This window comes from Nycticebus coucang, chromosome 11, assembly GCF_027406575.1.
Source record: "Nycticebus coucang isolate mNycCou1 chromosome 11, mNycCou1.pri, whole genome shotgun sequence".
Taxonomy (NCBI): Eukaryota; Metazoa; Chordata; class Mammalia; order Primates; family Lorisidae; genus Nycticebus; species Nycticebus coucang.
Window position 1 is genome coordinate 7,766,830 of NC_069790.1, and position 26,923 is coordinate 7,793,752.

At 49.3% G+C, this 26,923-nt stretch overlaps 1 protein-coding gene across 7 annotated transcripts; it reads right to left on the reverse strand.

The window, feature by feature from the left end:
- Nucleotides 1-2,451: 2,451 nt before the first annotated feature.
- UPP1 (uridine phosphorylase 1) lies at nt 2,452-24,436 on the reverse strand. 7 transcript variants are annotated; one of them, XM_053553689.1, is made up of 9 exons: nt 24,234-24,436; nt 23,724-23,876; nt 14,504-14,574; nt 10,409-10,526; nt 8,303-8,461; nt 6,883-6,997; nt 3,743-3,952; nt 3,395-3,541; nt 2,452-2,649 (listed from the first exon to the last, which is right to left on the reverse strand). In XM_053553689.1, exons 3-9 carry the CDS (start codon nt 14,551-14,553, stop codon nt 2,498-2,500), a joined length of 951 nt encoding a protein of 316 aa, XP_053409664.1. In that variant the 5' UTR covers nt 14,554-14,574; nt 23,724-23,876; nt 24,234-24,436; the 3' UTR covers nt 2,452-2,497. The 7 variants fall into 7 exon arrangements, with proteins under 7 accessions (XP_053409664.1, XP_053409665.1, XP_053409667.1 ...); XM_053553690.1 differs by having other exon boundaries at nt 24,200-24,436; XM_053553692.1 differs by lacking the exon at nt 24,234-24,436 and adding an exon at nt 10,703-10,769 and having other exon boundaries at nt 23,724-23,956.
- Nucleotides 24,437-26,923: the final 2,487 nt, after the last annotated feature.

Here is a 26,923-nt window from a genome sequence, read left to right on the forward strand (position 1 = left end):
GGTGTGAGCCCCCACAGGCTGGGGTGATGAGCCCTGCCTGCATCGTCCCCAGCAACTGGGGTGGGCTGGCTGGTCAGGCAAGCCCATGCTCACAGGCATGCTGGACTCCACTCAGGACACGGGGGTTGCACAGACTACCCCACAGGCCGTGGGCAGGCCAACTCAGCATGGTCTGAGACCGTGGGGAGACTGACCTACACTGGGTCAAGCACCCAAAGGAGTGTAACAACATCCAGTTGAAGTCCAGGACATTTAGGAACTTGGGAGACAGACAGGAACACTCAACAGTGGCCTGAGGCAGAGGGACACAAGTCCAGCCCTGCAGCTCACGCTGCCAGGACCACTGGCCTTCAGCAGACTGCCCCAGGTCCATGGACAGCCAGCCTCAAATAAGGACCCCAGAAGTGCTGAGGGAGAAACAAAAAGGTGACCACTCTCCACACTGACCAGGTTTATTTTATGGCCCCTAGAGCTTGAGAAGGTGGAGAGAAAGTTTTTGATCCTGGGTGGGGTCTCTTTTGCTCTCAGCACCTAGAAGGGCACGTGGGCTCAGTAGATGGTAAATATGTCCCAACGCTGGGTGAATCTCTTTACCAAGAACCACGCACTGCTTGCTGAGAAACCAGGAATCAGAAATGTCCGTGTGACTCAGGATGGACTTGGGCTCTAGAGATGGCTTATGAAGAAGACTGAGCCCAGGAGGCCACGGAGGCGAAGAGGAACCCAGGAATTCACCAGAAAATTGACAGGCTGTGTAATTGATGGAGTAGGCACTACTGTCCAGGCCCAAAGGACAGGAGATACCTCCTCTCCCCCATGCTGGCATTTGGGTCAAGTGTGGAATCCGTGGTAAACTAAGGCACCTCCCTTCTCCTTCCCAAGTCCAAGAATCCCATCCTTTATTAGTACATAACAGGCCCTGCACCATGGCTCATGACAGGAAAGGGGCTTTCATGGAGCGTGTAGACCACACACATGCATCACACCAAGGTCCCCACACAAATCCCTGCTCCCCTCAAAGCCACACAACAAACTCCAAAGCAAAGCTCCCGAGTATGCTCTGTTCCCACCAGGAAACCAGCCCATCCCAATTACAGGGGACGGAATTTCATACCAGAAAGGGGCCACACTGGTAGAATTGAGAAGGACCCAGGAGCCAGCAACACCTCAAGAACCAACTGCCCTAGGCTGGGGGACCCAAGCCTGTCCAAGAAGTGACTGTTTCCAGGGATTCACCCCAGACAGAAGAGGGAACACCCTGGATTTGCCCCACCTCCTTTTCAAAGAGTAACCACACACAGAAGCCAAGAGCTTGGTGTCTGGGAGTGTCAGCAGAAGGCCAGGAAGGACTGTGAGGCCAGCAAGCCAGGGCAGACGCCACAGGACAACCCGTCTTGAACACAGGTGTATCGTTCTGGTCCAGGTACTTAGACCACAATCCCTCTGGCACTAGCAGCGGCAGAAGGTTCCAGTTTTCCTGAATACAACCTGGAAACTGTTTACACACACATATTCAGGTACGCACTTATTTCTCAAACACTGGCTACCTGCTTCTTTAGTTTTCAGGCGTCTCTCATTTGTAACACAGAATTTTAAAAAATGCATTAGGAGGGCGGCGCCTGTGGCTCAGTCGGTAGGGCGCCGGCCCCATATGCCGAGGGTGGCGGGTTCAAACCCAGCCCCGGCCAAACTGCAACCAAAAAATAGCCGGGCGTTGTGGCGGGCGCCTGTAGTCCCAGCTGCTCGGGAGGCTGAGTCAAGAGAATCGCTTAAGCCCAGGAGATGGAGGTTGCTGTGAGCCATGTGATGCCACGGCACTCTACCGAGGGCCATAAAGTGAGACTCTGTCTCTACAAAAAAAAAAAAAAAAAAAATGCATTAGGAAATGAGTTTTCTGGGGCTATTATCAGATTTATTGATTCATGACAAAAAATCTGACCACTGGCTCAGCACCTGTAGCAAAATGGTTACAGCACCAGCCACATACACCGAGGCTGGAGGGTTTAAACCCAGCATGGGCCAGCTAAACAATGACAACTGCAACAAAAAATAGCCGGGCACTGTCGCGCGCGCCTGTACTCCCAGCTCCTCGGGAGGCTGAGGCAAGAGAATCGCTTAAGACCAAGAGTTTAAGGTTGCTGTGAGCTGTGAGGCCATGGCACTCTACCAAGGGTGACATAGGGAGACTCTGTCTCAAAAAAAAAAAAAAAAAAATCCCTGACCACTATGAGAATTCAAAAGTCTGAAAATTTTCCCTAGAAATTGTTCAAATATTTAACAGAATGTTCTTGAAGAAACCCGCAAATAAGGCTCAAGTAGCTGAAAATGCTCCCATGCCTAAAAAGAAAATCTCCCAAGGTGATTAATCCACAATTCTCAGCCTCAATTGCAACCTAATTTTCAAGATTCCTATGTGAAGAGTACTCAAACTCACACAACAGGAGGCTTTGGCAATGGTTTTATTGGCAAGTCATCAGAGCAGCGTATCCCGGGAGGCTCAGGTGGCGATCTGGGCCTTGCCCAGGCTCTTCTTGATGAAGTAGCCCACTAGCCGCTGTGGCCTCTGCTGGTACTCAGCCAGCACCTCATGAGGACTGGTGATCTGGTCCCCTTCCAGGCGGTCCAGGAGGGTGACACACACCACTGCCGCTGCACAGAGCAAAGACCACATCAAGGCAAAGTTCCAGATCCCTAACAGTCCCCAGAGCCTGAAGGACCGACCAGAAAGGTCTTGGAGAGCTGTTCTGCCACCCCACAGGAAAACAGGCTGGAGGGTCAGTCAACAGAGCGCTTAAGGGGGCAGGCGCTGGGTCCAGACACTCAGAAGGTTCCCCCTTCCTCTCTGACACCGTCCTGCCCTGTCCTGTTTCTTCCCTCCTCTTCCAAAAGAAACTCTCGGGCCAATTCCAAGACCAGCTCAGCACTGCCCTGCACTGCCTTTAAAAGCATGTTATCACTGAGGTGACACAGATGCAGGGACTCAGGAAGGTAACTCTGGCCCTGAAGGAGGTGAGGAACTTGGAGGTGGATTAACCACAGTTGAGGGAACCTAGAGCTCTGAAAGCTGAGTTCCCTATATAGCTGGAGGCAGGCTGACCAGATGGCTATCCTGACCTCCGGGCTGGTCTTCATCATCTTTTCTACCCCACTCAGCAGCAGGGGGAGGCACAGCACAGACCCTGGGGGTTGCACATTTGCTGTGAGGTGACCAAAGGACATTGAGCACAGGGCTGTGGGGAAGCCACCTTGGTCAGAAACTGACTTGGGGGCAGGGGGTCCAGAGCCAGAAACTGGTATTTGGGTACCCTGGGAGGAAGAGTCCTGGGAGGGGCTCCAGGCTGAGCCAGCAGAGCAGAGAGAGATGGAGGGGCTGAGGCCGGCTGACACCACCTACCTCGGAGGCCAGAGGCGCTGCACATGGCCGCGAACACGGAGGATTCCATCTCAATGTTCCGGATGCCGGCAGCATAGGCTGCCCGCAGATAGGCCTGCTTGTCCTTCTCGGTGTAGGAGCAGAAAGCACCGTCCAGTCGGCCTTGCCCTTAAGCACACACAGAGACGTAAGAACCGCATGCACATAGTAAGCTCCTACTGTATGCGGTACCATGCTACCTACCAGAACACAGGGACGGGGGAGACCCATCCAGGTCCTGCCTGTCCATTCAAGCAGGCTGTCGTAACCATGGCAGAGGAGCTGTGCAGACGACAGCCCGCGGGGCAGGCAGGCTCACACCAGTCTCACCTTCATAGAAGTCCAAGGTGCACATGGTGTTCCCCACCACGGTGGCGAACTCGCTGAGGTCAGCGGAACACTGCATCAGTTCCTGCACCAGCTTCTCGTCCAGGTCCGTGCTGCGGACCACCCGCTTCCCCAGGACCATCTGCTCAAACTCCGGCTTGAAGCAGGCGTCCACGGCCTGCCGGGTTATGACCACAGAGCCCGGCTCCAGACCTGAAGAAAGAAGCAGATGTCGACACTGTGCAGCAGGGCACATGGGGAACAGCTAAGAACCCCACCAAAAGGCCAAAACGTGGAGGCGTTTTTTCTTGTTCCAAAAAAGCACAATGATCCATTTTCCCATTAACAGTTTTTTTCAGGCTATAAAATAATTAACACATGATCATTGCAAACACTATGGAAGGGAAAAGGGAAAAAAAATAAAAATTGCCAGGAACCTCCCCAGCCTTGGTCCCATGTCTGTGTCTCCAATCACTGCAATTTGTCACTGTCACATAGGTCTCCATGTGTTTAATTGCTCCCTGTCTTGTACCTTCTTATTAAGATTTACTTGGAAAGTAAACAAGCAACAAGCAAACTAGACAAATACAACAGACTGTCACATACCCAAGCCCAGCTTAGCGATTACCAGCTCCCAGGCAACCCGCGTTCCTCTAGGACTGAGGCTGTTAGTTACCGCTCACCTGTTTGCTAGACATAGATTCCTGAAATAGGGGCATTATTCTGCTCCTTATTCTTTAGTCTTATAATTTACATGTAATTAGACTATTGTTCTGAATGTTTGCGTTCCCCCAAAATATGTATGTTGAATGAAATCCTCATTCCCAAGCAGTGGTATCGGGAGATGGGCCTCAGCGAGGTGATCAGATCAGACAGTGAATGGAATGTGGTGACGATACAGAGAAGGCCCCAAAGAGACCCTTCATCCCTTCTGCCATAATGAGGACACAGCTAGGAAGCCGGCCATTGCTAGACACTGAATCTGCTGGGGCCCTGACCTTGGACGTTGAGTCCCCAGACTGTGAGAAAAGCCACCCAGTCTAGGGTGGTTTTTGCTGTAGCAGCCGGATCGAAGATAACCACAATACTTCCCTGATACTTCAGGAAGGAACAAGAAGTCAAATAATCTTTTCTAGAGCTCCCATGTTGGTTGTTTCTGTGAAACACAAAACACGCGGCTGACCACTAAGACCCCCGGCTGTGTTGCTTCACACCCACATTTACCTGAACTTCCTCTTTCCCTCGCTGCCTTCCCTGTTCTGGGCAATTCAAAGTGTCCTCTAAGGGGCTTCTTCCAGCACTGCGGCTGGAGCGGAAGGGAAACGTGGCTAAGACCCTGATGAGTGCAGAGGCCTGGAGTGTCCGTGCCCACTGGGAGTCCGGTGTCACTCTCACACTGCACACCCCTCCTGTGCTGGCTCCTGGCCTGGGTCCCTGCGCCTTCCTAGGCATACCCACTGGCTTTCCTGAGCTGCTTCTGTTCTCAGGTCTCTCTGTTGCACTGAAATTCCTCCCAAGCTGCTGCTGACGTAGCCCAGATCTCGCCACTGCCTTCCCCGACCTGTTCACATTTCGGGGTCAGTGGAGACATAGTCTCACATTCTTCTGTCAGTGGGGCCCAGAGGTGCTGGATTTTGCTTTCCAGTCTTTCCATCTTTATGGGGCAATTATGGAAACTCAGGATCTATACTACTCCTTCCAGAATTCCTTATCATCATTGATTTTAAAAATTTCTTTTGCGCAAGAACGCAAAAACGATTTTTCTGGAGTTGCTGGCAGACTCAGGCCTGACATACAGAGCTGAGTATTTGGCCGATGGCAGTGGAGACCCAGTCCTGGGAATGACTTCTTTAAACTCGGAATTCTGATCATGCAAACACAGATTTCACACATCAATCTCTCCTTATATGACCAAAAGAAAAAAGTAAGATGTGTTCAGAAGATTTGGAGTCTTAAAGCAAGTCCCCTTTCTAAATTTCAGAATTACACATAGGCCTGGCCACTAACACCCAGCCTAAACTTGCTTTAGGGCAAATGTCACCTTTTTCCATTAGCTCCAAGCACCTCAGTGGGCGTAAGAATTGCTGGAATCCAGTTCTAAGCAGAAAAACTAGCACAGAGTTAGAACCCCAGGGAATAGGACAATTTATTTAAAACAAAGTTGCTGAGCGGTGCCTGTGGTGCTCAAAGGAGTAGGGCGCCAACCCCATATGCCAGGGGTGGCAGGTTCAAACCCAGCCCTGGCCAAAAACAGCAAAAAAAAAAAAAAAAAATTTGACACCTGGCACAGGAACTCGCGCCTGTAATCCTAGTACTCTGGGAGGCCAAGACGGTAGATTGCTTGAGCTTAGGAGTTCCGGATCAGCCTGAGCAAGAGGGAGACCCTGTCTCTACTAAAAAATAGAAAACTAGCCAGGCATTGTGGCAGGTGCCTATAGTCCCAGCTACTTGGAGGCTGAGACAGGAGGATCACTTGAGCTCAGGAGTTTGAGGTTGCTGTGAGCTGTGACACCACAGCACTCTACCCAGGGGAACAGGGTGAGACTCTGCTCAAAAAAACAAAACAAAACAAATTTTCCCAATAGACTTTTCCTTATACATCAACTATATTTTGGCATTTCATTTTCTCATTAAATCCTATTCTTTACCATCTTTGTTCTTTACAACACACGTTGACTGGGAAATTTTGAGCTAATATAAGCACACTTATCTTCGTTCTGTATTCCACCTCTCTCTTCCCCCCTCTGATTTTCCTGTGGGTTTTCTCATAAGGTGCTCCAAATCCTTGCAGGAACAGGGAGGAGGAGAAGTGAGCAAAGGGAAGGAGAGAACAGAGAAAGAAGAAGGGGGATTAGAAGAGTAAACAGAGAGAATCAAGAAACAAGAAGACCCAGAGCAAACAGCCCCTCAAGAATGAGCTTCTGCGCGCGCTGGGCACGGGGCTGCCTGGACCTGTCTCTAGGGTGCAAGCTGGGAAAAGTAACAAGGCAAGCTTCATTTCACTCTTCCTATTAAAAAGTGCTGCTTGAGTAAAACCAAGGAAGAAACTCTTTGTCCCCAATCCTATGCCACGCTAGAGGTGCCTCAGGAAGCTCCAGTCCCTTGTGTGGTCACAGGTCACAGAAGCCCTCTGCAGACCTTACCTATCCCGCCGGAAGTACCGATGCGGATGACAGTGACATCGGAGCACCTGGCATGGTACAGCAGCTTGATGAGTTCATGCAACATGATGGAGATGGAAGGGATGCCCATACCGTGCTGGAACCAGGGAGAAAAAAACAGGAACGTTAAGCCACAGCTGTGCCTTCATCAGAGTTCTGACTGGGACACTTCAATCTATTTTTTTTAATTGTTAAATCATAGCTGTGTACATAAGTGCAATCAAGGGGTACAATGTGCTGGTTTCATATACAATCTGAAATATTCTCTTCAAACTAGTCAACGTAGCCTTCATGGCATTTTCTTAGTTATTGTATGTAGACATTTGTATTCTGCCCATCGTGGAAGATCAAATTTAAAACTGTCAACACTTGGGAAACTTGATCCACATAACTTGTCAAATAGGCGGCAGCTGAGGAACCAGAGGCCCAGCAGGGGACGCAGCAGCCACCACTGCTGGGTAACAAGCACTTTAAGCCCTGCATAAACACCCGCCTCACTCCCACACACTTTTGTCTATTTCCACTTTTTTGTCTACCCTTTCTGCTTCAGCTAAACTAAGTAACTGGCTGGCCCTTAGCCCACTGGACACAGGACCCCTCGCTGACCCTATACTTTTCCACCTGTGCCTCATGTCTCAGCATCTCTGTACACTCCCCCCCAGTCCTTCCCTTCAAAGGCCTCCCCGGGGTCACATCCTTCTTGACAGCCCTCCCTGGGATGCCCTCAGCCCTCTTCCTGTGGCAGAGTCCTATGGCAAAGGTGTCCCGTTTAGAATCTGTCCTGGTGTCTTACACACAGGAGGTGCTGCCACAAATTATCAGTAACTGAACCATGATGTGTCCTAGGTGGTTGGTATCACTAGAGGCCTCAGCTAACCAGTGAGGTGGGGATGCGTCTGGCCAGAAGGGGTGTCCCTCCACAACTCTGTAGCCCTTCATTTATACTACTGATGACAAAGGAAATTAAAATCAGAAAGTGAGAAGACTTCTTTGGTCAAATACTGGACATTTCTGCGGTCCCTCTCACCGCTACATCAAAATCTGTTATAAAGTAACACATCCCCTGTGACGTGGCAGAGGAAATCTGAGGCCTGGTACTTGTCTGTGACTCTCCTTACAGGACACGCCTTCCCCTGTCTCCTGTATGACCTGGGCACCCTCACCTGCCACCTTCACACAGTGCAGACACCTGTGTGTCCCTGCCTTTGTGTACTTAGTTGCCCCTGGAGACCAAGCCTGGAGGGCAGGAGCCTGGTCTGCATACCAGCGGCTGCAGGCTCTCCTAGCTCCTGGCCATTTGCAGTAAACAAGTGTGAAGGAACAGCAGCCTGAGTGGGCAGAGGCGTTGGGGCAGGGGCTGCAGAGCCTAAAAACCAAGCCCACGTGCGGGGCAGGTACTCACACTGACAGACAGCACTGGTCCTACTTTATACATGGCGTAACGGTCAGTCCCTGCACAGATGTTGGGATATTCTGCGTCCGGGCGGTCAAGGCCCAGCTGTGCGCCAACGTACCTAATGAAGGTGTTCATCCGGGAAGGGCTTCCACCAACACACACAAACTGCAGCCAGAGAACAGAGAACCCATCAGTGCACTGTGTACACCAGGGGTCCACAAAACGGCCAGCATCACCTGGGAGCCTGCTAGAAACACAAGTTCACAGGCCTCATCCAAACCTACTATGTGTGAGAGGCCCAGCAGTCAGCTTTAATGAGCCTCCCTGGAGAGTGTTCCACAGGGGCAGACCACAGCCCCCAGATGTAATACAGACAGCTCCATAAACTCAGGAAGCTGACTCTGGTTCACTCCTGAGAAGGGCGTGCCAGGTCGCGAGCATACACAGCCAACCTCCATCACGTGGGAGAAGCTCAGGGTACTGAACGGAATTTGGGTTTGTAATGAGACGGTGGGGTCCTCACCGTGTGACCAGAGCCTCACAGACCAGCAACTGGCTGGGCTACACAGCAGAGGCTCCCCCTTGCCTGGTCATTCGAGTGCTGAACGGCCAATGTTTGGAAAGAGCCAGGACCCTAATGGAAGTTTTAACTATTGCTGGTGGATCTTTCTCAGTGAAGTAAACACTTTAATTTTTGGAGCATCATTTAAGAAAACATTTTATTTTGCAAAAAGGAAAAAAAAATGGGGGGAAAGTAAATATGTTTTGAAGAGATTGGAGGATTAAAAGATATATGAATATATAAAATAAACTTCCATAGCGTGGGATAATAATCACCATAGATTAATGTCGTGGGATGAACGGATACTGACTGAAGAGCAGAGAGCTGTACACAGTCTGAAACCAACACCATCCAAGAACCCAATAGCTGGTGGGGCACAGCCCTGTCACTGAGTTACGAGGTTACGGACCAGCAATGGATTCCAGGGTCCTGTGGCATTTTGATTTTCAATTCCATGGTAGTTCATCTTTATCCATGGGGATTAGATATGCAAACATCCTCTGCTAACATAAATCAGAACTGAAGAGTTTAAGACTTTTTAGGGCAAAGGGACTGAAAGCTGCATGAACCAAAAAAAAAAAAAAAGCCATTAAAGACAATTAACGGAATATCAACATGCATCTGTCTTTGTGGATATGGAAACTTTGGTTTGTGAGCATGGTGGCTCACACCTGTAATCCTAGAACTTTGGGAGGCTGAGGTAGGTGGATCGCCTGAGCTCACGAGTTCAAGACCAGCCTGAGCTAGAGCAAGACTTCATCTCTAAAAATAGCTGGGCATTATGGCAGGCACCTGTAGTCCCAGCTACTTGGGAAGCTGAAGCAAGAGAATCGCTTGAGGCCACACCTCACACCTGTAATGTCTCACACCTGTAATCCTGGCACTTGGGAGGCCAAGATGGGTGGATTGCCTGAGCTCACGGGTTTGAGACCAGCCTGAACAAAAGCGAAACCCCGTCTCTAAAAAAATAGCCAGGCGTTTTGGCAGGTGCCTGTAGTCCCAGTTACTCAGAAGGCTGAGGCATGAGAATTGCTTAAGCCCAAGAGTTTGAGGTTGCTGTGAGCTATGATGCCACAGTAGTCTACCAAGGGGGACAAAGTGAGACTCTGTCTCAAAAAGAAATAATAATAAAAATTAAAAAATAAAAATTTGATAAACATGGGCGGCACCTGTGGCTCAGTGAGTAGGGCGCCGGCCCCATATGCCTAGGGTGGCGGGTTCAAACCCAGCCCCGGCCAAACTGCAACAAAAAATAGCCGGGCGTTGTGGCGGGCGCCTGTAGTCCCAGCTGCTCGGGAGGCTGAGGCAAGAGAATCGCGTAAGCCCAAGAGTTAGAGGTTGCTGTGAGCTGTGTGACGCCACGGCACTCTACCCGAGGGCGGTACAGTGAGACTCTGTCTCTACAAAAAAAAAAAAAAAAATTTGATAAACATATAAGTTCGTGAACCTGCCAGCTGTCCCCTCTCTGCCATTTGTGAGGAAGTCTACCTGGATCATCTAGGAGGCTGAGCTTAAGACAGGTTCTGAGAATTAAAAGCCTGGCTATTTACCTTCACATCTCCAAACATAGCTGGGAAATCATGTGTGCCAGTGCTGAGATTGAAATGGTAGAGAACATCTTCTTTCATTGTTGCCACGTTTGGATTTGAAAGTTGGACAAGGTGGTTGCTGTTAAAAAAAAAGAAAAAGAAATAAGAAAGGGGAGGGTTTATAGAGCACCAGCACCCCGTGGCTGACTTTATCACAGTGCTCTGTATCAGCAAGACTGGAGGCAGCGGGTGGGAGAAGGGCACGGCCAGATCCCAGGAATAAGACCCCCCAACTCTGAGGTCCCCACTCCGTACCCTATGTTTCCCCTCCTCCTTCCTCTTAGCCCCTCTTTGTTCCCAGGGCTTCTGTCTGGAGGGAAATCTGCAAGAATTCAGAAAAGCACACAAAAGGACATGACGAAAATGTCAAATCTGCCCATGCCCTGAGGACAGCCGGTTGCTACCAGAGTCAGGTTCATTCAGCATGTAAACTTGACTTGTTTTAAAACTACTATGTTCACCTTAAGAAACCAGGGCAGAAATTTCAAGGGAAAAAAAATCATCTCTCATTGTACCACCAAGAGATAATCTTTCCAAGTTGCAGGCCTTCAGGTTCTTTTTCTCCTCTTGCTGTATATTAGCTGCCACTCCTCCATTACAATATCAGGAAGAGTGACAAGGAAAGACATCTGTTCAGACAAGGGAAGACATCTGTTCATTTTGCCTTTTTTTCCTGAGTGGCTACTAGAAAATCTATGTGTGGCTCATCCTACACCTGCACACTGCAAACCTTCCATCCTAAAAGGCTTGGTAGTGAGTGCGTTTGGCTCTGTGGGCCGTATGCGTTTCCAACACTTCACGAGTCTTCCAAAGTTGTGCGAAAGAAACCACAGACAACCCTAAAATAAGTGACTGTGTTTGTGTTATTTACAAAACAGATGCCCCAGATCTGGATGACTCCATCTCCAGCCTGCCAAAGTCCCTTCAGCCCCTTCAACAGTGTGTGTCTTCTGATTCCCAGAGGTGGACACGCTCTTCTGTAGAAACTGGGGCAGACATGGATTCCAGACCGCAGAGCCTTCCCTTCCTTCCTTCTTTTTTTTGTTTTTTGAAAGAGAGTTCTGCTGAAGCTAGAGTGCCATGGCCTCAGGATAGTTCACAGCAACCTCAGACTCCTGGGCTCAAGTGATCCTCCTGCCTCAGCCTCCCAAGTAGCTGGGACTATAGGCACCCACCACTACAACCCGCTAATCTGTCCATTTTTAGTAGAGATAGGGGTCTCACTTTTGCTTAGGCTGACTGGAACTTCTGATCTCAAGTGATCCTCCTGGAGTGCTAAGATGACAGGCCTGCGCCACGGCATCTAGCCTCTTTCTTCCTTCTTAGTCTGAGTTTCCACCCAGATCCCACTGATCGTGTTCCCTCCTCAATCTACCTCCTAAGAAAGGAAAAAGTGATGCAAGGAGCCAAGGCTACAGTTGCCTGTGATGTGCAAATACCACTAGATAAAGGGGTGCTCCCTGCACCCCCCAGCCCTCAGAGATCTCAGCTATTCTCTCTTCCTTTCCAGATGATGCTCATGTGCCTTACAACACTGGTTTACATAATTAATGGAATAGCTATGAATATCATCATCCCCAGGAACCAAACTCCTGGATGCCATGACCACGTCTTATTTATCTCAGAATCCTGTACAGCACACAGCACACCTGGGAAACAAGGTTAGGATGGCCCGTCACGGTTTCGTACTTTCTCATTTATCTATTCCCTATTTCTAGCTGGCATTGGCATCAACAGCAGACGCCCAGCCTCCAGTTTCTCTCTCTGCCTATATCCAAATGCTTCTTTCCCTCATGTTTCTCAAAGTTCCCCTCCTGTCCATTCACCTCCAGTGGTGCCCTGAACATTTTCAAAAGGCCTGAATAGGAAAGAGAAGTACAAAGAGACTAAAGAGACACAGGTCTTCTCGCAAAGAGAGTTGATTTTCATGGGTAAGTGTGAGAAGGTTTCAAGAGACCTGTGGGCTGATAAACTGTCAACAGTGGCCATTTGTGGCATGCCAAGCATGCACACACTGTGCTGATGACACAGCAAAAGTCTGTAAATCTCGCCCAGGAAGGGCGAGCAGGCAGGCTGTGACACAGAGCCACTCTCACCTGTCCCTCACCCCACCTCTGCCAGACAAGCTGTGTGGATCTCCAGACTCAAGGTGAATTTTACTCTGGGGTGGGGTAGGAAAGACATTTTTCAGGGGTCCAAATCCAGGTCCAGGTTTGGACCATCTCTAAACTTTCTGAGCATAGAAAAAACAAGTTCAAAGTGCTTTCCCTATGCGTTCAGTCAACACAGAAGGCGTCTGTGACCAGATGTTTGGGGGGATGCTCCCCACCACCAAGCACACGATCTACTCTGCAGCAGGAGGAACACCAAATACACAGTTTACAGTATCACGCTTTCCCAGAAAGCCTTTCACATCTCTAGGCCAATCTGAAATTCTGATAATCAAACCCAATCTACAGCACTTTAAGGTCTTTTAATGACAATTATTTTTAATGTAATTAAGATTCCTGTTCTCTTTCAGGGTGTTAGGAATAGACAAAGTACAAAATAGAAGGACTAACAGGCCTGCTTCAAAATTACAGAACAGGATGTGATTAAGACAACTAATGTTGCATATTTCAAAACAGAAAACTATTTCCTTCTCAATTCCAGGAAAAGGAGGAGAAGGAAATCAAATGAGGACCAACAATAGCTTTAAAATATGTAAATCTGACAGGTACCATAATGAAATGGAACATGCTCCAACTTATTTTTTAAAAGAATTTTAAGGGCAGCGCCTGTGGTTCAAGGAGTAGGGCGCCGGTCCTATATGCCGGAGGTGGTGGGTTCAAACCCAGCCCCGGCCAAAAAAAAAATAATAATAATTTTAAAATAACAAGTCAGATATCTATCACTTGAAAACAATATTTTTCTAGTCTTTACACAATTTCAAGTGATTTCCTTTTGCTTTATTCGGGGCTCAGTGCCTATAGCTCAGAGGCACCAGCCACATACACTGGAGCTGGGGGGCTCAAACCCAGCCGGAGCCTGCCAAACAACAATGACAACTACAACCAAAAATATCCAAGTATTGTACCAGGTACCTGTAGTCCCAGCTACTTAGGAGGCTGAGGCAAGAGAATCGCTTAAGCCTAAAAGTTTGAGGTTGCTGTGAGACGCGATGCCATGCCCTCTACCCAGGGCAACAGCTTGAGACTCTGTCTCCAAAAAAAAAAAAGAAAAGAAAGAAAACTTCGGATTTCAGGAGTTTCTCAGCAGGGAAGAGAAAATCCCAACTACCCTGTTTCCTCGAAAATAAGACAGTGTCTTATTTTAAGGTGTGCTCCCAAAGATGTGCTAGGTCTTATTTTCAGGGGACGTCTTATCTTTCCTGTAAGTAGGTCTTATTTTCGGAGGATGTCTTATTTTCGGGGAAATGGGGTATTATATAAACTAGGCCAAATGGGCTAGGACAGGTGCTCATGGAGACAAAGAATGAGAGGGGGGACCCAGAAAACATCAACTGAATCTAACATCAGCCAAGCCCTTATACTGACTGCAAAGAACACAAAGATTAGTATGACAGGGTTCATTAGTATGCTCATGGAAGAATTCCCCTTTGGGGTAGGTTGAAATAAATTTTTTAATAGCTAGTACATATGAATTTACCTAATGCAACCAACAGTGTAAACTAAGTATTGTCATTAATCCCATTTAAAGGTTCAAGGTCACATCCTTAGTAAGAGGCTGCACCCTTAACCTCTACAGCTGACTGCCTCTCAGCAGGTGGATAACGATAAGCAAATAATTGACAATAAAACAAGGAGGGATAAATTAACTCAACAGAGGAAAGAAAGAGGAAGTCCTCAGTCAGTTGCCTAGTACTTGGTGCCTGCCCAGCCTGGAGGTCTACAACCATCTGATTTATGAGCCTGCTGAGTTGCTGATCCCCCTGGACCTCAGTCTCTTACAAGAATCCAATGTGTAAATATAAGTCTAGTTCTCAGAAAAATGTGTGGCACAAAGTATGCCAAATAAACCCAAACCAATCCAACCCAGCTTGGGACAGAGTCTTACCTGTGATTGGCAAGTTCCTCTGCTTCAGCTGCTGGGGCCGTAGCTGCCATCCTGTCAGCGGAGGCAGGACCCTAAGGGAAAAGACCACACAGAAGGGAGTGAATCCACCCAACAGGAAGCAAGGTTATGCGACCTCATCACAGCAGTGACCTAGAATGCTTTACACATTAATGATGTAGGTGTGCAAGAAGTGTGTGTAGGTGTGTGTTTATACATCTAAAGGGCTGCTAATTTCAGGAAAGAGATGGCAAAAATGTATCACAAGCCCAGTGACTTCCCTGGAGAGCCTGACCCTGCTTCCTGGTTTCCCAGGCCAGCAACAAGACTTCATGGATACACAGACCACACTACACTTCTCCTTCTAGAGTCTTTTTTCTTTTTTTTGGATACAGGGTCTCACTCACTCCTGCTGCCTAGACTAGAGTGCTGTGATGTCACAGCTCACAGTAACCTCACACTCCTGGGTTCTGGTGATCCTCCTCCTCCTGAGTAACTGGGGCTGCAGGTGCCCACCACAATGCCTGGCTAATTTTCTACTTTTTTAGTAGAGACAGGGTCTTGCTCTTGCTTAGGCTGGTCTTGAACTCCTGAACTCAAGGGATCCTCCTGCCTTGACCTCCCGGAGTGCCAAGATTACAGGCGTGAACCACCATGCCTGGCCTCCTTAACCTTCCTCTTCCAGCTTTCAAGGACATCTAGGGGAACAGGAGGGATCAGGTCAGATGTGGGGTAAGGGGACCCGCTGCTGAGGGACCTCAGCAAAGGGAGAGGGGCTAAAGGCTAATGTGAAAAGCTGCAAAGCCTGGGAATGGGAAAAGCTCCATCTACAGAACCACAGTTAAATTATTAGATCTTAATCATCAGAAAACCTGAGCCCACTTCTCATGTAGAAAGGGCAGCAGGAAAAAAAATGGAGACTTTACCTCCTTTATGTTTACATGGATGGAGCTGGAAAATATTCTTCTTAGCAAAGTATCTTAGGAATGGAAAAAAAAGTATCCAATGTACTCAGTACTACTGTGAAACCAATTTATAATCACTCACACTTGCACATGAAAAATGAAACACCACTTTAGGCTATGATGAAGGAGGGAAGGGGAGGAGGAGGGATGGGGAGGGGTGGATGGGATAGTAGGGGGACCACACCTATGGAGCACATTGCAAGTACAAGTTGCTTCTATCATGTGTAGAACACAAATGTCCTAATGCTATAATTGGGTAAATGGGATGAAAGCTATACTGATTAGTATGATGTAAGCACTCCAATTTGTACAAATAATCAACACACTGAAATGGGCATAAATGTATTTATGATCTATGTACAAAAGACTTAATAACAAAATCATAAAATTATAAAAAGAAAAGAAAAGGCAAGGGTTTTGCCAGAACCCAGGAGGAACAGGCTCACATTTTGAACTTGGTTAACCAGCAAGGAATCCTTAGTGTCCTGAACCCAGCAGGCCCCAACTCTCTGTACAGGCACACAGGGTGGGCAGGATCCACTGCAGAGTTGAAGGGAAGTGAAGCACCAGGCTTCTGGAATGATCTAAGACTCATGAAGACATTACAAGTCTGCCGAGTTGAGCCGGTTTCCTGAGGCCAGGCCTGCTGTCCCCACAATGTGGTTCTCACCCTTGTACTTCACCAGTTGTCAACCAGCTAAGACCTCAAAGGTTCCTGTTTGCAGAACAGATTTTTTCTTTTCTTGAGACAGAGTTTCTCTGTTTCCCCAGGCTAGAATGCTGCGATGTCGTAGCTCACAGCAACCTCCAACTCCCGGGCTCAAGCATCCTCCCAAACAGGTGGGACTACAGGTGCCTAAACAACACATGGCTAATTTTTGTATTTTTTTAATAGAGCAGGGGTGTCACTCTTGCTCAGGCTGGTCTTGAACTCATGAGCTCAAGCAATCCACCTGCCTCAGCCTCCCAGTGCTAGGATTAAAGGCATGAGCCACCATGCCCGGCCAAAGAACGAAATTTATTAACTATTAGCCTAATATACTGGCCATTTTCAATAAATATTGAAGGCCAGAGTTGGGTGTGCAGCAAAACTTTTTCCTGCAATTGCTGCTTTGTCTCACTTCATCTGCCTTGTGCTTCCCCTTAGCATTTGTAAAACACTTCAGCTAAGGAGAGCTAAGGAACGGAATGAGCTTAAAAGAAGCATTGCCTCTCACTCTGCATCACTAGGGCCCAAGCCCACATGCTGCAGGGACAACCTTTATAAACACAATGGTTTATAAACATAATGGTAGAGGCTGCTGAGCCAGCTCTCCCTGCCTGCGTGTGGAGGGCAGAGAGGTCAGCGAAGTAAGGGCAGTGGCTCCCACAATGCCTTAGGGCAAGGTCTCAGGCATAGATGGCTGGACATGACTTCAGGCCTTCCACAGTATCCATTATCAGATTTACAGACAGCTCAACTCCTACAGAAGTCTGGCTCCCCAGGACCACAACCACCAAGGGCACCTCCCTACAGTCTTAATGCCCCGGCCTCTCTCAGGGGTTCTACTTCTCCAGCCATGTCACAGTCACAGCTGGCCAGCCCACAGCTGTCCTTACAGTGGTCTCACTTCTCTCCACTGAGGGAAGCAGGGTACGGGGTCAAGCAGAGTCCTGGTCCTGGGCCCAGGTCCTCTGTAAGAGCAGGACCCCCTCATAGCAAACTCCCTCTGCACCCTCTGGTCTGCTGCTTTTGCCTTTGGAGGTAGGGAGCTGGTGGGAGAGAGCAGCCCCTCGAGAGCTGGGGACAGCTAGGGGTGAATCAGAGGATGCTCCTGGGAAGGCTCCCCAGGGAGAATCCACCCTTTTATAGAAAAGCAAACCAAGCCAGAGAGAGCTCTCTGCCCAGCCTTGCAGAATAAGGGCGTTTCTCCCTAGGGCTGGCTGCTTTCCTTTCCTCTAAACCAGAGAAACCAAGTCCAGCTCAGCAGAGAGCAGTGACCATAGGGAATGGGTTTCTCTTCAGATCCTGGATCCTTCCCCAGTGGGCTCCCAGACTGGTCTCGCTCCCATGTCCCCTCATCATTGTAATCTTAGGAACAGGGCAGCAGGCTCTCCCCTCCAGGTTTGAGCTTCTCATAGACTAACTTATTTTTTTTGAGACATAGCCTCAAGCTGTCACCCTGGGTAGAGTGCCGTAGCTTTACAGCTCACAGCAACCTCCAATTCCTGGGCTCAAGTGATTCTCCTGCCTCCGCCTCCCAAGTAGCTGGGACTACAGGTGCCCGCCACAACACCCGGCTATTTTGTGGTTGCAGCTGTCACTGTTGTTTGGTGGAACGGGGCTGGATTCGAACCCATCAGCTCAGGTTTATATGGCTGGCGTCTTAGCCTTTTTTTTTTTTTTTTTTGAAGTTTTTGGCAGAGGCCAGGTTTGAACCCACCACCTCCAGTATATGGGGCCGGCGCCCTACTCCTTTGAACCATAAGCACCGCCCAAAGACTAACTTCCAGCCCTGCAATCAGTGAGGCTCTATTAACCCCTACCTAGGCAGAGAAAGTTGCAGACTTCAGCAATGCTCCAGGTGGAAAGTCCCCAGTAAGTAAATAACTTAGGTCTCATACAGGTTTACCTGGGGCGGGTTTACCGGGGGAAATCCGGGCATGATTCTAGAGACACATTTCACTATCCAATAAATATGGGTATGGAGGATAAATTAGATCGTGAGCCCACCCACCCACTGAAAGGTCAAAGACAGGAGTGAAAGAGGAAGACCCAGTCTCCCCTTAGACCAGCTGGAGCCTCACAGGATGGGAGCCAGGCAGCGGCACACCCTGGGGTGTCTCTCCGTGGTCTCCCATTCCCAGAGGCCACTGTTGAGTGGTGGAAGGAGGCCCTAGTACTGTTTAAAAACCCTAATCGTAATTAAGCCACACAGTACTACATCTGAATTTCAAAAGCAGCTTTCATGTAAAAAAAAAAAAAATGGTGACTAAAGCTGTATTTTTGTCCCCAGATTCCAATTTTCCTCCACTACAGTTTAGTTTAGAAAACAGATGAAGAGGAGGAGGGGTTCCAGGATCCAGAGTCACCTGAGAATACTCAATTCCAGGTCACAATTTAAGGTCCAGACAAAAGGCTTTCTCCTTATTCTTCATCAGCTTCTGGAGGAAGCACCTTTGGGAGTGATGTGCCCCCAGTCCGCGGGACACAGCTGGAAGGGGGTCCAGGTCTGCAAGCTGAGGACCCGTGACCAGGATTTTCAAGCCCTGCCTTTTGTTCGACTTAGTTTTGCATCTTGTTTTAATCTTGGAGAGGTTATTTACAGAATTTTAGGGAATATTTCCTTCTGAAAATTGCTTTTAAATTGTTTTATCAAATTACAATTGCTGTGCATCCACATTTTCCCACCATCATTTCCTAATGAGATACTTGATTTTACAATATGGACTTCCAGCCTCACCATCACCCCAATATGACCCTGCCGAAGCTTTCCACTTCCCGTTTCCTTGTTGGCCCAGAAAAGCCAGCTTGCCAAATATAGTCATTAAATTAGCCCACTGTAGCATTGTTCACCACAGGAAAGGTGCCATTTGATTCTGTCCTCTCCTGTCTCACCCCACCAAAAGCGGCTGTAACTTCAATAGCAGGGTGGATTCTGATGCTTTCCTGAGTGCTTTCAGTAACATAACTAGAAACAACATTAAAAGGTCTGTAAGATCCCAGGAAGTGCTAGGCATTACGTACCTGAGTCATTTAAAGAATCTGAATTTAGTCTCCTGTGAAATAAATGAGACTAACAGGCTGTCCCCGACCCCTTGATGTGTGTCTGTGGACATTAGAATCAGTCTAGTGTAAAAGCATCTCCTTTGATAGTACAACCTGAAGAAATGAACCCAGGACACTGTGTGTGACAGACCTAGCAAGCAAGGAGTTAACTCCAATTCAGGACACAATTAAAGGTGCAAACAGGAACTGGGAGGTTCATTACTTCAGCCACTAAGGAGAAAGAATGAATGCAAACCCAGCAGGGTCCCAGGAAGCAACAGCAATGGGCTCCCAATGATTCTTGACTAGGAGTCAGCTTGGGAAACAGACAGTGAGGAAAAGACCCTTTAGACAGGAACAGCAGCATAAACCAAGCCAAGGAGACGTGAACTGAGATAGCCAAGCGAACTGAGATAGCCAAGCGGGAAAGACCAACAGTGGTTGGTGTGGTGGTTCATGCCTAATCCTAGCACTCTGGGAGGCCGAGAGGGTGGATCGCTTGAGGTCAGGCGTTCAAGACCAGCCTGAGCAAGAGCTAGACCTGGTCTCTACTAAAAATACAATTAGCTGGGTGTTGTGATAGGCACCTGTAGTCCAGCTACTCCACAGGCTGAGGCAGGAGGATCACTTGAACCCTGCAGTTTGAGGTTGCAGTGAGCTATGATGATGCCACAGCACTGTAGCCTAGACAAGGTGGGATTATGTCTCAAAAAAAAATTTTTAAAAAAGAGTGATCACTAGGCGGCACCTGTGGCTCAGTCGGTAAGGTGCCGGCCCCATATACTGAGGGTGGCAGGTTCAAACCCGGCCCCGGCCAAACTGCAAACAAAAAATAGCCGGGCGTTGTGGCGGGTGCCTATAGTCCCAGCTACTCGGGAGGCTGAGGCAAGAGAATTGCTTAGCTCCAGGAGTTGGAGGTTGCTGTGAGCTGTGTGATGCCACGGCACTCTACCGAGGACCATAAAGTGAGACTCTGTCTCTACAAAAAAAAAAAAAAAAAAGAGTGATCACTAGCTCAGTGTGGGCACATGCACCTAGGAGTAGCCTCACTGCTATGTGTCCTGATAAAAATCTTGAATATTATACTGGAGGTGTTGGGGGAGGGGGGGCTGAAAGGTTTTAAACAAGAAATGATGGAGACTTGATTGATAGAACCATGTGAACAGGTCCAGAATAAGCTACTATGGCATAAAAATTATTTTGATCCAAAGGCATGTGAGTTTCTGAAACCCCTCATCGGCCTAAAAGAAAACCCTCCTAAATCCTAAACTCAGTTGTCCTGGGAGCAACTCACATCTCTTCTAGGAAAGAAGTCCACACCACACTCAGACACTGCCACAAAACTGTCACTCTCGGGGTTGACTGGAACGTGGGACAAAGCTGCCTCCCTCCGTTAGCAGTTGGGAAAATGTCAGGTAGATAGCTAGAGGTTTGGCTCTCCAGGAGAAAGAGCGAGAGAAGGGCCAAGGGGAAGGTTCTCATCTTGGTTCCTCCCATCCTAATGGCCTTAATTCTGTGAATGATTGCTCCCTGGGAGGAGGAGGGAACGCCCTACCAATCTCCCAGTCAGAACTGTAAAAGGATGTAGAGGACCCTGAAGCCTCGAAGATGACCTAGAACAGCCTTAAGGATAATTATCATGTCATTAGCTTAAATTGCAATCCACACACACACCCTCCCTACGGGATTTCAGAAAGGGTTGTGGGAGGTCTGCATGAGCTATAAGACTGGTTTCCTCTGAACCACAAAGTAGCCCCAATCCAGGCGGTATGGAGCAGAACCCCTAGACATAATCAAGGCTTTCTATGTCTTGACAATGGGGGCCTATCACTGTCTATGGCAAAAGTATCTTGCTCTTGCGCTGTAAACCTAGCTTTCTTTTCCTCAATAAACTTTGTTTTACTCTTGCTTTCCTTTGGAGTGTTGTCATTCTTCAGCCAAGAGTGCACCCAGAACTGAGGATACAGACAGCTGCCTAAAACCGGCAATTAGGCAGGGAAGGACAAATGCCATTCACTAGACAAGGGGCTCTGTGGATTGTATGTTTCATACTTCCTGTGACGGCACCAGTGGGCATTACACCCCTTGAGGAAATGAAGTCTGGGAAGTCATGGCAAAGCAGATTGAAAACAGAAGAGAAGGCTGGCCATAGGAAAACCGGGCAGCTGAGAACTCAGGGTCAAAGGCAAACCTGAGGAATTAACAATTAAGAGAAGCCCAGTACTAGCAGGACACCAAGGGAAGAGAATGGCCAGGACCGAGTACTGTCACCACAGGGCACTAATTTTACAAATGGGATTTAAATGAGAGAGCAGCACTGGACTTCTGAATAGGGGTCCTGATAGCATGGGTACCCTTTGTCTTGAGAAATGAGAACCAATTCCTTCTCCAAAGCCCAGGCCGACTCACCAGGTGGGAATTTTGAACCTGGTTTTGAAGGTCATCCATCATTTCTTCTAACTCTGTACTACGATACTGTCAAACTTCACACAGACAGAAGGAGACAATTCTTCTCTCCCATCTCTAGGAAACCAGTTTCATCTGTCCTGCGAGTCTGCACACACCTCCGCCACCCCCAAGGAAATTCTGAAACTCCCTCTCTGGCTCCCCAGGGAGGAAACTTTGCTGTGAGCACCTGGAGGTCCTCTATCTATTGCCATACCCAATTTAACAAAAAAAAAAAACAAACAAACAACAATTTTTAAACCCTAACTTTTTTTAATCTTAAGTTTTTTAAGTTTTCAACCATTAAATAAAGATTAATTTGGTCACTTGTGTAAACAGCTGAGTGTGTAAATAAAACAGTACTTTATGAATGAACATATTTCAAGAGAAAATGTACCTGTGTTTGAGAAAGAGACAGACAGACAGAGGAAGAGAAAATAGCCAGTGTTGTCTTTAGGAAGTTTCACATCTGGTTTCTGCTTTGGGAGTTTGTTTCTTTTTTTACAATAATTTTGCATAATATTTTATGATCGCTAACGACAACAAAAGCCAACTTTGACAAAAGCCCAGGTAAAGAAAAACTAACTTATCCTTTTTAACTAAAACACTGATGCCCACCAGTCCTGGAGCCAAGGATATAACTTGTTGCCAATAGACCTGGGCTGAATTAAAGAAGTCTGCAGAAATGAGGCTTATTCAGAGAACCAATAGGACAACGTGGCCTCTGAAAAAGAAAAGAAATAATGTAAGATTGGCTGAGAAGTGGGGGAGGCTGGGGCCAGATGCAGAGGGGCGCCCAAATTGAAAGGGTACAGGCATGCCCTGGGAAGGGCTCAGGAGGGCTGTTAGAAACCCAGATTAAGGCATGCTTTCTATTCAAGGAAGTCACAAACTTTTATGTGAAACATGCCTTTCCAGCAAATGAATGGCGTCAGTGGTCTTTTTAACCCTGAAGACATTTAGAGGGGAGGAATGACCCGGGTGAGACTGGGTAGGGGAAGAGAACCACAGACAGAGTTCAGAGAGGTCATTCAGACACCTAAAAACGGCTCAGACCGCTGTCGCGGGAAAGGGCACCTTTCCACTCCGGATTTCAGGAAGTGTTTCTCGGAAACTACGGTCAGAGCGGGGCGGCTGGACGCGGACCCACCTCGGACGCGGGATGCGGTGCGGGAGCCCCAGGCTGGGCTTGGAAGCCGCCAGCCCGTCACCTGCGACCTCGGGTCCCCTCACCGAGCCCCGCACTGGGAAGTCGGGGGCCCTGCGGACAGCCGGGCTGTGGGACTCCTCCCTTATCTGGGCACTGTCAGATCTAAGAACTCTAAGAGAACGTTAAAGGTACCCACTTCCCCTAGACATTACGTTTGTGTCCTGTAACACACGAAACGAACGTTTCTATGCTGAGCTGCCAAGGTCTCCCGCGGTCACATTTTGTTGAAATGTGGCACCCATGTACGCTTGACACCACGCCAACTCCGAAGGTTCGTGCAATAATCATTTCTACACAATTAAAATTTACTCCCTCCCCCATTAAAAGGCGAGTGGGGACAAAACATCCTTTCGTAACTGAAGTCACCGACTCCTTCCTCTTCTTCTGGGGCGCCCCGCAGTTCTAGGGTGTGCGACCACGACTACCTCTCGCCTGGGTCTGGGCTGCGAGCAGCGCCGGTCCGAGCTCGCCCATCCCCGAAGCCCGCGGTTCTGCCTCCTGCAGGCGGGGTCCCACCCGGAGAGTCCCACGGCGCGCAGCCGGGCCCCAGACAGGGGACAGGCCTGCAGGACGCGGCCCCGAGGGAGCTCATCCTCCCCGAGTGCCCTCCCACCCCCGTACCCAGTCCCAGGCCCGGCGCGGAGCTGCGCGCACCACCTTCAGCCCGCTCGCTCCGCGCGCACCTCCCCGGACCGGCTCCCTGCACCGCCCTCGCATCCCTACAGCCCGGAGTGACGCGAGCCGCTGTCACTTCACCTACAGGAAAGTGGGAACATCACCAACATAGGGGACCGGCGAGCACTTCATCCTGCAAAGCGAGAACCAAAGCCAGAATCCGGGATGGGGACAACTCACCGCTCCGCCTGCGCGGGAACCTTCTATACGTGCCGCGCAGTCCTTACTCAGCGACGCCGGGGACGAACTTCGTCGCTCCGGGGCTCGATGAAGGGGCCGCTCTCGGAGCTCGCGGATGGCGGAGGGTGGGGCGTGGGGCTGTTCGCAGAGCCACTAACAGGAGGGAACAACGAGCAAGGTGAATCTCAGAACAAAGCCAGCGCGCGCGCGGTCCCGGAGCAGTCACCCGCCGAGCCCCGCCCACGGGTCACCGCAGGGCTGCCGCCCGGCCCCCAGGCGAGCGGACTCAGCTGACCGCGCCCTGCGCGGCGGAAGGGACCCGCCCCACCCCGCCCCTGCCTCACCTCTCGCGGCTCCCTACCCCCTAGGACCCGGAAGGCTGTCCCCGCAGCCGGCCGGCTGTTGTTTCCCTGCGACTGGGGTAGTTGGACTATTGTGAAAGGCCAGAAGCCTTTTATGTTATTTTTGTTACTCACTAAACCGTTCCTACTACAGAGGGAGTCTCCTTACTAGCGGCAGTCCTAGCCGTTCTGCAGCAGAGGAAACTCGGCTTGAAGGGGCTGTATTAACTGTCCCAAGGTCACTCGGCCAGTTAGTCTGGAGTCGGCCCCCACGGCTGGGACCCGCTGAAAGTGCTGGAAAGAAATGGCCGTGTGGAGGCAGCCCTGGGCTGGGGCCAGGACTGTGCGGCTGGCCGCGATCAGCTGTGTGCACCCGTCATCTCTCCGAACCCAGGTTCTCCTTGGGGGAGTTTCTCTGGGAACTTCCTGACCCGGGGAGTTCCCCAGTAGGGTGACAGCCAGGAGCCCAGAGCTGGCCCGGGGAAGGGAAGTGACTCATTCATTTAGAGTCACAGCTAAGCCGGCAGAACAGAGCTGTGCCTGAAGCCGCGCCGGCGCTCTGCCCCCGCCTGCCAGACCCGCGGGTCAGCGAGCCCGGGCTCCGGCCCTGCGCACACGTCCCGCTTAGTCTGTGTGTCTGCTTTCCCAACTCCCCCTCCCGCCAGAGAGCCCGGGAAGAAGACCACGGGCCGGCGCTAGGGGCTGTCCAGCACACCCAGCACTTGCTTCTCTCCTAAAAGTTGCAGCTTCTGAGATAACAGCAGAGGCCCCCCAAGACTAAGTACTCCATTTTTCATTTCCAAAAGGCTGCACTTGCACCTGTAAATCATACGAATACTAAGAACTTACTTGTATCAAAAGACAAAATTACAACAAATTTAAGATCTTGTGAACTTAAATAAAATCTTTTTTTTTGCAATTTTTGGCCGGGGTTGGGTTTGAACCCGCCACCTCCGGTATACGGGACCGGCGCCCTACTCCTTTCAGCCACAAGCGCCCCCCAACTAAAATAAAATCTTAAGGTCATCCCCCCCAGCTGACTAACTGGACCCTCTCTAGGCCAAGGGGTTACTCTAAAACTGAGTTACTGGCCATACTATGCCCACATCTCTTCCTGGAGGCCTACTGCTGGGCAATCAAACCTTGCAGGTCCTCACTTTACACAACAAAACACTTGAGTAGATGGCGGGTGGACTGTCTCTCATTAAAAGACTTCCTAATCGGGCGGCGCCTGTGGCTCAGTCGGTAGGGCGCCAGCCCCATATACCGAGGGTGACGGGTTCAAACCCTGCCCCGGCCAAACTGCAACCAAAAAATAGCCAGGCGGTGTGGCGGGCGCCTGTAGTCCCAGCTACTTGGGAGGCTGAGGCAAGAGAATCGCTGAAGCCCAGGAGTTGGAGGTTGCTGTGAGCTGTGTGAGGCCACCGCACTCTACGGAGGGCCATAAAGTGAGACTCTGTCTCTACAAAAAAAAAAAAAAAAAAAGACTTCCTAATCAGCTTGGCCCCTGTGGCCCAAGTGGCTAAGGCGCCAGCCTCATACACCTGAGCTGGCTGGTAGTTCAAATCCAGACTGGGCCCGCCAAACAACAATGACAAAAAAAAAAAACAACAACAAAAAATTAGCCTGGTGTTGTGGCGGGTGCCTATAGTCCCAGCTACTTAGGAGGTGGCTTGAGTCCAGGAGTTGGAAGTTGCTGTGAGTTAGGCTGAGAATAGCACTCTACCCAGGGTGACAGCTTGAGGCTCTGTCTCAAAAAAAAAAAAAAAAAGACTTCCTATTTTTGTTGTTGTTGTTGTTGTTTGAGACAGAGCATCATTCTATTACCCAGGCTAAAGTGCCATTCTCAGCCTACCTCATAGCAACCTTAAACTCCTGGACTCCACTGATCCTCCTGCCTCAGCCTCCAAGAGTAGGTGGAACCACAGGTGGCCACCACAACGCCCAGCTAATTTTTTTTTTTTTATTTTAGTAGAAACAGAGTCTCACTCTTGTTCAGGCTGGTCTGAACTCATACTTCCTTAACTTAAAACATTCCCAGCTTTTAGACAACTCTTCATTTCGTTAACTAATTACAAATCAAAGAATCTTTAAATCTGACAGGACATATAAGAAAAAGATGGAGTCTGTCAGGTGAGGGCGGACAGGACACTGCCTGACCTTCACCCCTGCCTCTCATTCTTACTGTTTTATAAATTTAGCTCCCACTGTAAAGATGCCCATCTTGAGTAGTTTAGGTGGACTGATTGAGGAGATTAACTTTTAAATTAGAATGTTGTTAATTGTTTATGAGACAGATTCTGCCGATTATTGTTTAAGGTAAGAGTTAACCTGGTCTTCCCTTTGAACTCAAATGTATAAAATCATAATGTTAGAAATGGAAGAACAGGGCGGCGCCTGTGGCTCAGTGAGTAGGGCGCGGGCCCCATATACCGAGGGTGGCGGGTTCAAACCCGGCCCTGGCCAAACTGCAACAAAAAAAATAGCCGGGCGTTGTGGCGGGCGCCTGTAGTCCCAGCTACTTGGGAGGCAGAGGCAGGAGAATCGCCTAGGCCCAGGAGTTGGAGGTTGCTGTGAGCTGTGTGAGGCCACGGCACTCTACCCAGGGCCATAAAGTGAAACTCTGTCTCTACACAAAAAAAAAAAAAAAAAGAACGAAATGGAAGAACAGAGCAGTCTTAGAGCGGTTACTGTCACTGTTCTCCAGAATCTTGACCTTCTGACGGACCTATCCCCATCTCTGCATACTGGCTGACTATGACAAGTGGCAGGACCCTCTTCATCCGGTAACAAACCCACCTTTAACCTATAAGCCCCTCCCCTTAAGATGTTCCACCTTCTGAGGCCAAGTCAATGTAC

Coding starts and splice junctions, on each gene's coding strand:
- UPP1 (XM_053553684.1), bottom strand. CDS start 23,675: ATGAAGTGCTCGCCGGTCCCCTATGTTGGTGATGTTCCCACTTTCCT. Junction 8,462..10,408: donor CTATGTTTGGAGATGTGAAG/GTAAATAGCCAG, acceptor CTCTGGCTGCAG/TTTGTGTGTGTTGGTGGAAG. Junction 3,542..3,742: donor CACCTTGGACTTCTATGAAG/GTGAGACTGGTG, acceptor TGTGTGCTTAAG/GGCAAGGCCGACTGGACGGT.